This window comes from Diplodia seriata, assembly GCF_021436955.1.
Source record: "Diplodia seriata strain FDS-637 chromosome Unknown scaffold_2, whole genome shotgun sequence".
NCBI classification, from domain to species: domain Eukaryota; kingdom Fungi; phylum Ascomycota; class Dothideomycetes; order Botryosphaeriales; family Botryosphaeriaceae; genus Diplodia; species Diplodia seriata.
In genome coordinates this window covers 801934-815092 of record NW_027117309.1, presented here as the reverse complement: position 1 = coordinate 815092, position 13159 = coordinate 801934, and the positions used below count along the sequence as shown (strand labels likewise).

Genomic DNA, 13159 nt, shown 5'->3' with positions numbered 1-13159 from the left:
CGTCTCTCCCACGCCCTCGGCTACTTATAGACAGCCTTGTCTGCTCGCTTCGCCCGCCCTTCTCAAGCCCTTCGCTGCCCGACGAGTGTATGTCCCGCGCAACCACACGCCTATTCCCAACACTACCTACCTCCGCGAGGCGCCCTCTCACTCAAACTACCCCTCACATCCTCGTGCGCAGGACTCCGCCAGCGCAAGTCAGAAGCTTCCGGTGTGTGAGCCAGACACCTCGACCTCGACCTCCTCACAGGACGATCCGCACCCCGCTGCTACGGTATCCATCTGTGCGACTCCGCTCGGACAACATGTCTCCCGTTCTTTCTGTAGAAGAGGCGAAGAAGCAGGCCGCCCTCAAGGCCGTTGAGGACCACTTCGACCCCAACGCGCGCTACGTCGGCATCGGTTCCGGCACGACCATTGTCTACGTCGTGGAGGCCATCAAGCTCAAGAGCACCAACCCCCACATCCAGTTCGTGCCCACTGGATACCAGTCGCGACAGGTCATTGTGCAGGCCGGCCTTACCCCCATCGCTTTCGATTCGCTGCCCGACGGCGAGGTGCTTGACGTGGCTTTCGACGGTGCAGACGAGGTCGACGAGGAGCTCAACTGCATCAAGGGCGGCGGCGCCTGCTTGTTCCAGGAGAAGCTTGTCGCCGAGCGCGCGAAGAAGTTCATCTGCGTTGCAGGTACACATCCATACCCTTGCGCGCAACTGCGCTCTTGTTCCTCCGCTAATGCGTGCAAACCGCTCCACAGACTACCGCAAAGCGCAGTCGCGCCTGCTCACCCAATGGCCCAGCATCCCGATTGAAGTTGCGCCCCTCGCCGTCCAAACCGTTTCGCATGCGCTCCGCCAGCTGGGATCCATCAACCCCGCTGTCCGCAGCCACACCCTCGCCAAGACTGGCCCGGTCAAGACGGATCAAGACTTCTTCATCATTGATGCGCCATTCAAACCTCTTCTGACCGCGTCGGATGTTGCTGGGGGTGCAAGCGCCGACGGCAAGGACGGCGTGTGGGAGGTCATAGCACTCAGCAAGAAGATCAAGGCCATAACTGGCGTTTTGGAAGTCGGCATTTTCAGTGGTCTGAACGGAGAGGAGTCATCTGTGCTGGGTCTCTGGGGTGGCCAGAAGCCCGTTGCTGTGTACTTCGGTATGCAAGACGGTAGTGTGATGGTGAGGAATGCTAAGAAATAGGTGACGAGACACAGTTTGGTGCGGTCATAATTCTCATCGTTCAATATTCATAGACATATACGGGGTGGCAGGCGAGTTTTGGTCAAAAGATTGCAAGCGAAGAATCTCCTGGGAACATTTGTCGTAAGCGATGTAATTCCGAATCTCCATACTTGTTGACGAAGGCAGTCTTGTGGCTCTACTCCAGAACACGAACTCTGTTCAGCACATGTTGGAACATGTCGACCCTCATTGCTAATAGCAGATGGAATGAAGACCGACAAGCTCGTTTCGAGTTATGAAGGATTTGCGTGCCTCCCAGAATCCATGAATAGGCAAGGATTCCAGGAGCGGGATTCGAAACTGTTGAGGAGCAACCTGCCAACCTTAAGTCATATCCGTGGTAAGTGTAGAACAAGCAGGGAGGTTCACGGACATATCTTGGAGCAGCGAAAATCAGTCATACTTTCGGAAACGGCTGCTACGATTCGGAAGGAGTCCGGCAAAGCGGCAGCTGTTACTGATGCAGGTGTGCGCAGTGGTAGATGTGGAGACATTGCACTGTGGTCCCGCAAGGTATTTTGGGAAATATTCCGAGGGAGGAGGTTCACCAGCCTGAGTGATAGGTAAGGTGTCAGCCTGCATCGGCACTGTCGAACTCCGGCATTTCCACTACGATATCTGGTATAGAGAGCACAGAGGTACGTAAGGGGGCCCTGCCACTGGAGCGGGGTTGTGCTGAATCGTCCTTTGGCGAGACTAGGCCAGGATGTTGGATTGGCTACGAGCCGTTCGGATGAAGCGGAATGTATCCGCATAGCACCAGCTGCACACTGCCTGCACACGCAGCGCGCGAGGGTGTCCAATGGCTTCTCTCCAAGTCGGTTTAGTCGTGGCTCCCTGTCTCCTCGCAGTCCTTTTGTTAGTCCACGTTGAGTTGGACGCCCCTGGTGTGTCAGAATCCAACCCAATGGAGCGGAACTTTGCTAACGAGTACGTCAGCGGGCGGCTCAGCTGGACTCGAGTGCACTCGCCTGGGTGAGATTGCCGCCTCGACTGCAGCGCGGAGTGGAGTCGGCCATGTAGCCGGGCACGTGCTGCAGGCGGCGGTCCGGAATGCAGGAGCGCCAGGCGCGCCTCGTATCTATGTCGGACGCCGGACCTCCCTTACTCGCATGGCAGCTGCAGCTGGCGAGCGGTACGGAAGGGAAGGATGGGCACGACGTCTGCTTTGTACAAAGCCGGCGAGCGCTTATCAGCGGCCGGAGCTGCACGGGCCCCCGGGGTGGCCTGGTTGGGCAGTCGCATGCGAGCAGCAAATCGAGGGCCCTGGTCGTCGCCTCTTTCCCCACGCCTTGGCCGATCATGGGCAACACCAGCCCTCCGCCCTCCAATCACCGCCGTGCCGCTCTAGCCTCGCCCGCCCCGTCCTTGTATCTCCGCCTCCTTCGTAACACTGCCCAGTCCGCCGTCGTGCCCCGTGCAGCCGCGGGGACGTCAGCTGCCGGCCGGCCAACCCTGCTCCCAGCATGGACTCCTCCTTATCGCCAGCACTATATTACGCCTGTCAGACCTGCTGCTGCTGCTGCCGCTGTCCAGCATCGGCATCCCCTCGAGTGATCCTGACTGCACCGCACCCCCTCGCCGCCCCGCCAGAGCCGCATAGAGCGACGCACTTGTCTGCCTAAGCCTCCAGTGCCGCCTCCGCACCGCGCTCCGCCGTACTTGCGTTGGCCTTGTGACGTCCGACCCTCCGCTTCGTACACCCGCCCCGTACAACCAGCTCGACGCCCTACAGCTCGTCAAGGCTTATCGCCCTGCCTCTGTAGCTTGCGTCTCAAGTACTTGCACCAACCGGTCATCAGTACGGCGTCCAGCTGATTGCATCCTCGCCCTCCACCCGCCGCCCGCTCTCCACTTCCTCGTGCCCACCCGTGGCCCCTGAACCTCCACTCCCGGTTATTGATGTCGGTTGATTTGCGTCAAGCCTTCACCTCTCTTCGGTTCCCGTCTCGAGTCGAAAGTGTCTCGAGATCGCAGCTCTCGATTGATCATACAGGTGACAGTATCAGGCCAGCTGAAGACTCGTGAATAACTCAGTCTGCAAAAGGTACTAGGCACTGCTGCCTCTGCGGTATCAGAGCAGCCCACCACCGCGAGGTTCAACACAATGCCTTGGTCACCCTGGCCACGGTCCAGTCCTTCGGAAGCCTCCTACTGGGGACCACTGTCTGCGCCGGGGTCCATCGTTGCTGTCTTCGATGAACCAAGCGCCCTTCGTCTTGTAGCTATATCGTGGAGCTAATCACATGTACAGGATCTACTCAAGCACATTGTCAAATCCTCACCTTGATCAATCCGAGTCCTCACTTCACCTTTGCAAGCCGTTCAAGCTGGCGATCCACCAGACCACCCCGGTTCACAAACACAACGGCCGAGCCCACATCAACTGTAGTAGAAGCAGAAACAGCCAACCGCAATCATGGCGACGACAACCCTCGCTGCCAACACCATCGACATTGTCGAGCCGAAACCAGCCATGAACCCCACCCGAAAGGACTCTGCCAACGAACTCAATGCCGAGCCTTTCGATCCGCCTAAGCGGCCAGTAGAGACGATCGAGACTATCTCGGTCGAATCGATCCCTGCGCTTTCGGTCAAACCTGCCGTCGCCTCTGATGAAGCCGGGATCCGCGTTCTTGACATCTCCGAATACAAGGGCGCTGCGCTTGCTCTTGCCGAAGCTTTCAAGGACGACGACGTGTCGCGCTACTTCCTTGATACCCCTGATCGGGCTGACTGGACTCCTGAGCAGAAGTGGGATCTCCATGTAGCTATCTTCGAATACGTCGTATACGCCCACATCCTCAAGGGGCTCGTGACGACTGTGGGCTCTGACTACGGCGCTGTCGCTTTGTGGTATGCATGACCCAACCAAGCCTATTCTGAACATTTGACCCAACCATCGCTTTAGGATGCCTCCGGGAACCCACATGGACGACCTCTTCACCGCCTTCCGGAGCGGCATGTGGCGTCTTCACTTCCGCCTCTCGCGCGAAGGCCGCAAGCGGTTCTTCACCGAGTTCATGCCGCTGCTTCACGACACCAAAGCCAGCGTCATGGGCGAGCGCGACGTCTCGTCCTGGTATTTGGTCTACGTCGGCACCCGGCCCTCGGCTCGCGGCAAGGGTTACTGCCGCAAGCTGATCGAGCATGTCACGGACATGGCTGACCGCGACGGCCGCGCCATCTACCTGGAGAGCAGTCACGTCCGCAACGTCCCCATCTATCGCCGCATGGGCTTCAGGGAGTGCAGACGCATTTACCTCCAGCGTGCCGAGAAGAGCAATGTTGCGCTGGAAATCATGGTCAGGGAGCCGGGCGTCAAGGGGGACCACTAAATTGTGAAATCTAGGAGGGAAGATGGGATTGAGACACGGTGCAGGTGAGGGAATATGAGGGTACTCAACTACCACGGTTGTTTTCTCTGGGACGCATTCAACTTGCGTTCCTACGATTGTTTTGTGGCTTTTATATAGGTTCCATAGCTTGCTTTACCGAAAGGAAAATACCGCTCTTTATCATCACACGTTTGACCTGCAGGTATCCGTCTCCAAGGGTACCATTGCTTGTTTCCCTCGAAGAATTTTCCCTTGTACCACCGCTAATTCTAATAGCATAAGAGAAAACTTTGTCTTCAAAATCAGGAGTGAGCAATAAGAATAACAGGTCACCGCCGTTTTTGTTATATTTTCTTTTTGAGGTTTCAGTGTCTTAAGGAATTGGAGCGCCGGTTGAAAATTTGGTGAAGACTGGTATTGCATGTTCATATCCGCGTTACCGCTTCGACTGGCCAATTCTGCCATCATGTCGAAATACAGCATCTGGTCGGCCGACCTCGTCTAGACGGCAGTGGGAAATTTTTGAAGAAAAAGTCGTAGGTGAAACGTTGAAGACAATATTACCCAATTTTAGATAGATATGCGACTTAGAAGTAAAGTAGGGCATTTGTTCTGCTACATCTTAAATTCTGACATCCATGGAGAATAATGGTCGAGCATGACCATCCACTGTCAATTCAGCGATAGTAGGGAGAAAGATGTCAATTTTACACGACGATGAGAACCTTCTTTCCGACTCTACAGTATTCACAGAGCAGCTCCCAAAAGACCCACAGCCAAAGATATGTGATGACGGCAAAGAGTGTATACAGCGCCTATCTACATACAGCCAACCTTTTTCCACCACTCACACGCCATCCACCTCTTCAAAGCCCTCTCCATCGCCCTTCCTCCCCATGAAGAAGAACGACAGCACGGCGGTGATGCCGCACAGCCCCGCCATGACAGCCATCATATTCCCATAGCCCAACCACAGCTTCAACCAGCCGGCCAGCAGCGGGCCGACGGCGAGACCCAGGTTCCAAATCATGCTGTTCAAGCCGTACAGCTGGGCGTGGGGGCCCCTCGCGCCGAAGAGCTCGGGGTTCGCCTTGTGGTAGGCGTCGACGACGAGGCCGGCCTCGACGAGGCTGGGGGCGTTGACGATGGCGACGCCGACGCCGCACAGCGACAGCAGGACGCAGAAGACGGCGATCTCGTGGCCGCCGCCGGGGCGGGCTAGCGATTGGAAGAGCGAGAGGACGGGCGTGAGCCAGGCGTAGCCGAGGACGGCGACGACGCGCGGCGAGAAGCGGTCGACGGCCCAGCCCGCGAGCGGGCCGATGAAGAGGTCGAAGCAGCCGAGCGAGAGGAAGAGGAGGCCGGCGCGCAGCGAGTTGAAGCCGTAGTATTCCTTGGCGGCGACGGGGATGGTGCTGTCGAAGGTGCCCATGAGGAGGGCCTGGATGAAGCCGACGAGGAGCGCGGTGAGCAGGCGGGTGTTCGATAGGAGAATGAGGACAGGCATGTGGCGGGCGAGGAAGGATTTTTTGGACAGGTGCTTGGCCGAGAGGCGGTAGCGAGGGTCCGGGTTGGGATTCTGGCGGCCGAGCAGCGGCGTGTTTTCATTGGTGTCGTTGATGGGGAATGGAGCGGTTTCCCTGCTCATGCTCCCGGGCCCGTACGGAGGTTTCGCGGTGCCTGTTTCATGTTGCTCGTACTGCACCGCGACCTTACGTTCAATGACGAGGAGCCGCATAATGAAGTCTATGATGACTATGGCAATACTGACGCCGAAGACGCCAGCGTAGCCTGTCTTGCGATAGAGAATGCCGCCTAGGACGGGCGAGATGAGGCCGCCCACGGTCATAAGGCTGTAGATCTGCAGCTGTCTTAGTTTCAAAGTGGCGCAAAGGATTGGCTGAAAGTGGGAAAAAGGAACATACCGAGCCAATGACGGCGCCCATGTTATCAGATCCGACAGTCTCGACGAGAAGGGCAAGTCCAACGACCCAAACGACAGCGGCGGAAAGACCTTGGAGAAAGCGGGCAACGACAAGCGCGGTAATGGTTTGGCCAATGGCAAGCAGAAAAGTGGCTATTAAGAGACTGAACAAACCAAGAAGGAAAGGCATTTGTCGGGAGCTCCATCTGTCTGCCAGCAAACCAGTGATGGGCGAGGAAACGACTGAGGCGCCGGCGTAGACGGCCAAAAGGTTTGAGACTTGGCTCTGAATCTGGTCGGCGGGCAGGTGAAGGCGGTCCTGCAGCAGGAAAGGAAGGACGGGGACAATGAGGCAGTAGAGCACCATGTCGGTGAAAATGCCCATTCCCACAGTGCTCACGATGAACCAGCGGGAGGAGCGCCAGCGCCAGCCCACGGGCGGCGGCGGCGGAGGGTCGTTCTCGACGGCCGGCTGGGCCGTGGTGGGGCGCAATGCGGGGGACATGGTGGGGACCACGAAGGTCAAAGGTGAGCGCGAAGGAGCGGATTGGATCCCCATGGAGCCAGAGTGACGCTGCAGTGATGATGACGATGGGAGAGAGGGAAGGATGGCGGAGCAGCTCTCGTCCTCGCGCTTCCTCCTGATCTTGAAGGCGCAAAGATAGTTCACGACCCAATGCTTCGCCCGGGGCAGCAGCTGGTCCGATGCCGCGTGTCGTGGCAAGGATACACTGGCTTCGGGATGCGTGCTGAGAGACGGGTCCGCGGGTGGTGGAGCATTCGACTCAACGGCGGCCGTCGGCTGACGGGGCACTGGTATGTACGGGCTGGTCAACGTCTGTCCAGAGAAGCGGGCGCGAGGCAGCTGGAGCTTGGAGGGGCCGGCAGAGGTGGTCTAGCGGACAGCGCACGTTTCCAGGCTCCTTGGCGGTGGACAGGGAAAGCCCAAGCTCGTGCTTGCGTGGGAGAAGCGGGAATGGAAAGGACGGAATGGGGGATTAGCAAAAGCGGAGCGCTTACTCGTCGACGCTGGCGCTTCCTTCCGGGCCGGCAAACCTTGTGTTGTCTTATCTGATTCTGCGGCGACAATGACAGGACCCGCGTTTGCATGTGCATCGCCGCCGGACCAATTCGCAGAGCTGCCGGCCGCGGGTGCGCCGGGGGCGGCGGCGCGGGGGCTCGACGGCGGCGACGTGACGGGGCGCTGGTGCATCATGGCGCCGGCGTGGAGTTGCTGAGCACTGGCAGTCATTAGCTATGACGATGTGTGCGGCGCCGCTGCCACAACGGCGCCGATGTTGAGGGCTGCGCTATGCGCCTGCGCACTGACTGCCCTGCTGCTCCGCGCCTCCACGCCAGCACAAAGCCCCGGCCCAGCCTCGGACGGCGGTGCCACTGCTGAGGCTGCGGCTTCGTGGGATGGATGCTTCACCTCCGCACGCGCTTCTGCGCAAATGAGGGCGATGCGCGCTAACCCCAGCTGCAGCAACCTCACATTCCGGCCTGCTACTGCACTATGAGTGCATCAATGGTTGCCCTGTAGCCTTCAGCTCTGTCGCAAGTCCTCAGCGATCGCCCGAACATGGCCAAATCCCAGACGCCCAAGCAGCCGCCCAAGCAGGCCCTGATCATCTGCCGCCACAAGCACTGGCGCTATATCTCCGCCTTCCACGGCCCATGGCTGCAGCTGCCGCCCGAGATCCTGGAGTCGCTGGCCCACAGCAACTTCCACGCGCCGCGCCCGCACCCCGTCGACCCGTGTTTGTTCTACGACCTCGTCAAGATCCGCAGGGCTGTCGACGAAGCCACCAATCTCGCCGTGCGCGCCACCTCCGGTCTCACCTCCGCTGCCTTGAGCTGCCAGGCCAACGCCGCCAATGGCATCCTGGGCAGCGCTGCCCACCTGGGCCTGGGCTATGTCGCCGGCGGCCAGAATACAAAACTGAGTCGCGAGCGGAAGCATCGCATGCGCGAGTTGGCCACTCAGAAGCTGTCGCATGCATACCACCTCGACGAGATCGCCGCGAGCGTGGCTATCATGCAGTCGGCTTCCACCCTGGAGGACGTCGCCCAGTTCGTGCTGCAGCGCTGCGCTGCCGACCCCGACGCCAAGTACGTGCACTTCTTCCACGAGAAGATCCCCTCGCGCATGATGGCCGAGTACACACCCTTGGATCCCCTGGACCACATCATCTCCGAGCGCCCCAACGACGGCTCCGCGCTGCGCACCCGCGCGTTGACCAGGCTGTTCAAGGAGGATTACGTCGGTGCGGTGAGGGACCTGACGGATGGGCTGTCGATCGCACGATACATGCAGCAGCAACATAGAGTGGGTAAGGACCAGCTGGTGCTGGCCAGGACTGCACGGGAGGAAGCCGAGGCGCGCCGGGCGAACCCGCGGGAATGGAGAGATCAGCCAGTCAAAGAGGAGGACCAACCGAATAGCCTGGAGACGCAGTTGCTTTTCCACAGGGCGGGAGCATACTTGTCACTGGCCCATCAACACGTCTCTGACGCGCTGGACGGTCTGAAAGATTTCGAGGCGCAACGCGAGCAGTCTTCACCGTCGCCCGAGGAGAAAGAAGCTCATCACAACCGACTTGAGAATAGAAAATTGGTCAAGACGTATGCGAAACGGGCCTTGAGAGACTATGTTGCCTTTCTTTCTCACTTTGAGTACACGCCTGGCATCAATCCGGCCGTGGCCGAGGGCTTCCTTCACGAGGCCCACGATGTCGCCCATGGAGCCAACAGCTCTGAACCCAGCTACCGTAAGCGCACACAGGAACTAACAGACTCTGACATTGAAGTGAATGGCCACGCATACACCGCTCTTGTACCGCGCCAGCGTGAATTCGAGTGCCGAGACGGCACCTGGCCTCTGCCCCCTCCCGCTATCCACCCCGTCTCCGCCCTCTTCTCGAGCACACCTCCCCCAGATTTGCCACCATACCCACCACCGCTCAGCCACAACCCGGCCATCACAGCCATCGCCGAGTCCCAGGAAGCCGTCACGTACCACCCGCTCCTGACGGACGCGCTCCACTCGCTCCTCCTCTGCCACGCCCTCGTCCAGACCCCGCCCACCGAGCTCCGCCGCCACGCCCACAACGTCGCCCGCCTCGCCCGCGTGTGCGACGGCTACCCCATCTTCCTGGCCGCCACCCGCTCGCCCGCCCGCGCCGACTGGATCGACGTCCTGCGCCGCGCCGGCAACTGGATCGAGCTGGGCCGGAGCTGGGAGCAGCTGTGCCGGCCCGCGCCACCCCTGCCGAGCAGCAGATCGACCAACAGCAACGCGAGCAGCGGCAGTGCAGGCAGCGGCGGTAGCAGTAGCACCACCACCACCGCCGAGGTCGCCGGAACAACAGCCGGGCCCGTCGCGTCGGTGAAGCAGGGTCTGAAGCAAGGCGGGGAGACGTCGACGTTGCGGCAGCCCAGAGAAGATTGCAGCAGCAGCAGCAGTGGTAGCGGCGGTAGTAGCGAGCGCAAGAAGCACGACGCCATCCTAGACGCCCTCGCCGACGAGCGCGTCGTCGACGGAGAGTCGTTCCAACGCGCGGTGCAGGCGCGCGAGCAGCAACAGCAACAACAACAACAACAACAACAACAACAACAACAACAACAACGCCGGGATGCTGCCGGCGAGGGAAGGACTACTGCCAACACCACCAACAACAGCAATGTTGCTGCGTCATCATCGTCATCATCGTCATCATCGTCATCATCGTCATCATCGTCATCATCGTCATCATCGTCATCATCGTCTCCGCCCCCGCCGATCTCTGGGCAACAGAAGGAACAGCCGAAACGCTGGGCGCAGGACGACGCCAAGGCGTATCCCGTCGCGGCGGAGCGGGCGGAGGTGATCGCGCGCTGGGTCAGGGAGGCGCCGCGGAGCGAGGGGGCGGGCGGCGGCGCGAAGAAGAGGAGGGGGAAGAAGGGCGGGGCGGCGGCGGCGGGGAGGAAGGTCGGATCGAGCGCCGCTGCTGCAACGCCAGCGGGTGGCCCTGTCGCCGAGCTGGAAGGGGGTGTGGAGCGTCTGGGTCTGGGTCTGGGTCTGGGTCCTAAGGGGGATGGATCGGGGAAAAGGGTTACCGAGGGTAGTTGATGGGAAGCGAGATAAGGGAGGAGGCAGGCGGACCCCCAGTGTCGGTGGTTGGAAGGCTTGCTGTGTGCGCATTATTGTACACTACTATTACTATTCTTGGGCTGACGGGGAAAGTTTTTGGTGTCCTGGATGTAGTAGTACGTGGGTTGGAAAAAAAAAAAAAAAAGACTGGATCCTAGGATGACTGCATGCTCGCTCTCCCTTACGGAGGGGAAACTGCAAAAAACAAGCAATCGAGCGTCCCGCTTGCTACACGATCAAGCGAGCCTTCTCGTCGGCAGTGCATGTTGCTGTAAGCGCCCGTACGCCTGCAGTGGCCGCGCGACTCTCTTTCGAGGCGCTTCGTTCATGCTACACCATGCCAGAGATCGAAGGCGCAGCTCCCCCCAGCGCTTAAGGTGAGCAGGTTTCAGCCGGCGGCGCACTTGAGACACAAGCAGCAATACGAGAATAGGCGTCCAGAGCGGTTCTTTTCCGACGGGAGCACAGTTGGAAATCTTTGAACCTGGCATTAATCGGCGTCATAAGTGGACATTGCATACGGTTTCGCATTTTTCACGGCCGAGACAGGAGATGTGGAACGGTAACCGTTGCAAATGCTAGAGTCTGCAGTATAATCGGATCTTGCGATCATTAAGAGTCTTTTTTTGTTATGTAAATTTGCCGTTTTCTTCTTTTCCTCAATGCTAAGAGCTGCAGTGCTTTGAGCATTGTGGAAAAGGGACTGTTATGTACCAGAAGTAATTAGAGCCCCATGTTTATGCCGCTCTTGGAAGAATGCCATCTAGTGGATGGCAGGTATTTAGAATAGAGGTGGTGTCCTTCCTTCTCGCCCACCTTTGGGAGCCAGTGCGCTATGAGAAGAGCGGGGGATCCCCAAAAGAGTGTGTTCGCTTAGTTCTTCGGGGCCATGCCAAGGGACTGGTTACCGCCGTTGAAGGCGACTAGAGAAAAGTTAATAAGTGGACCCTAAGTTGCTCTGCGGTGGAATAGACTTACCGAACTGGGCCTTGAACATGGTGTCACCGAATATCTGAAGGTCGGAGCCCTGGTTGCCCTGAACGCCACCGAAGCAGGTGGTGTTCGCCTCGTCAACGGGAGCGAAAGTGACCTGGTCGCCAGGGATGTTGGCCATGTAGTCACCAACAGCGACGGCGATATCAGGCATCACGGCGTCGCAGGGGTAGACGAAGCCACCAGCTTGGGGGTCGTTGACGGCTCCCTTGACCTTGGCATAGTAGGCCTTGGCGACGTTGTCGTCGACCATCAGCAGAGAGGTACCGGTGTCTATCATTTCATGTCAGTATCCGCTTGAACTCCCCGTAGCGCTTCTCACGGAGCTTACCAGCAATGGCGTCGCTGCCCTTGGTGTTGGTCATCTTCTGGCCATCGACCATGAAAGACTTGGAGGGGAACTGCCAGAAACCCTGGCTGTTGTCCACAGCGGTGTAGGTCAGCTCGCCCTTGAACTTGGACTTGTCGATGGTGCCGAATTCATAGGTGCCAGAGGTGTCATTGGTCAGATCAGCAGTGAAGACGGGCTGGTCGAGATCCTTCATGATGTTGTCGAAGAAGGTCTTCTGCTTCTGGGGCTTGACGGTGTTGATCTTGCTGAAAGCCAGGCCCACAAGGCCATCGGTGTTGGTATCCTGCTGGAACGACTGCGAAACGGCAGTGGCCATCTCGATCGCTTGCTTGGTGACGGTAGCGCCGCCAATGTCGACGGTGTCGAGGCCGACGTTGCCAGCGGCACCACTGCCATCGCCATAGGTGATGAGGAAGCTGGCACCGTCCATGGCCTGGAAAGACTTGCTCTTGGCAGAATCAAAGGCCGCGTGGCCGCCAATGGCCTGCTTGGAAAGCTGGGTGCTGAAGACCCAGAGGTCACTGCTGCCAGTGTCGCTGTTCGCGCGGTATCGTTAGCTTCCGGCGCAAGACGGGGAAATGGCTGGCGCTTGGCACTTACAAGTCCATGTTCATGGTCTGGCCGCCGATCTTCACGGGTGACAGGAAGAGAGCCTCGTTCTCCTCGGGGTTCGCGGCAACCTCGCCGTTCTCGTTCGTGGCGTTGGAGGCAGGCGTCGCGGCGGCGGCGGCGGCGGCCTGGTGCTTGATGCCAAACTTGCGCATGGCCTTGCGCATGGCTGCGGCGCCATCCTTCCTCTTGATCTTGGGGTTAAGGTTGCGGGGAACCTTGAAGGAGCGCTTTGCAAGGGTCTGGGTGGTCTTGGTCGGGGCGGGCCGTGCAAGGACGACGGCCGCCAAGAGAGCGACAAGAAGAATGGCCACACGGAAGGAGTGCATTATGGATACGCTTGACCGGCAGGCGTGGGGTTGAAGTAAAATGAAGGGTAGTTGACGAAGAGGTGCAGGAAAGAAAGCCGGGTGGTGGGTGAAGAGGTGAGGAAGAGGTGCAGGAAAGAAAGCAGGGTGAGTTTAAAAGTCTTCCAGAGACAAACGCGACACCGTCAACAGGCGCACGCTACGAAATGAACAACGGCAAAGGTGAAGACAGAACGGAAGTGAAGGCTTGGAGAGAAACAC

General features: G+C 59.0%; 5 protein-coding genes across 5 annotated transcripts; 3 read left to right on the top strand and 2 right to left on the bottom strand.

Moving 5' to 3' along the window:
• Positions 1-305: 305 nt before the first annotated feature.
• RKI1 (ribose-5-phosphate isomerase rki1) lies at positions 306-1200 on the top strand (the record flags this gene model as incomplete). Its single annotated transcript, XM_066773120.1, has 2 exons — positions 306-687; positions 758-1200. The coding sequence occupies 2 exons, from the start codon at positions 306-308 to the stop codon at positions 1198-1200; spliced, it is 825 nt and encodes a 274-aa protein (XP_066635687.1).
• Positions 1201-3661: 2461 nt separating this feature from the next.
• SLS55_001627 (uncharacterized protein) lies at positions 3662-4580 on the top strand (the record flags this gene model as incomplete). Its single annotated transcript, XM_066773119.1, has 2 exons — positions 3662-4098; positions 4154-4580. The coding sequence occupies 2 exons, from the start codon at positions 3662-3664 to the stop codon at positions 4578-4580; spliced, it is 864 nt and encodes a 287-aa protein (XP_066635686.1).
• An 847-nt stretch (positions 4581-5427) lies between these two features.
• Positions 5428-6889, bottom strand: SLS55_001626 (uncharacterized protein; the record flags this gene model as incomplete). Its single annotated transcript, XM_066773118.1, has 3 exons — positions 5428-6447; positions 6506-6657; positions 6727-6889. 3 exons carry the CDS (start codon positions 6887-6889, stop codon positions 5428-5430), a joined length of 1335 nt encoding a protein of 444 aa, XP_066635685.1.
• A 1197-nt stretch (positions 6890-8086) lies between these two features.
• SLS55_001625 (uncharacterized protein) lies at positions 8087-10615 on the top strand (the record flags this gene model as incomplete). The annotated part of the gene is made up of 1 exon (XM_066773117.1): positions 8087-10615. The coding sequence occupies one exon, from the start codon at positions 8087-8089 to the stop codon at positions 10613-10615; it is 2529 nt and encodes an 842-aa protein (XP_066635684.1).
• An 894-nt stretch (positions 10616-11509) lies between these two features.
• Positions 11510-12919, bottom strand: SLS55_001624 (uncharacterized protein; the record flags this gene model as incomplete). Its single annotated transcript, XM_066773116.1, has 4 exons — positions 11510-11559; positions 11615-11902; positions 11961-12517; positions 12582-12919. The coding sequence occupies 4 exons, from the start codon at positions 12917-12919 to the stop codon at positions 11510-11512; spliced, it is 1233 nt and encodes a 410-aa protein (XP_066635683.1).
• Positions 12920-13159: the final 240 nt, after the last annotated feature.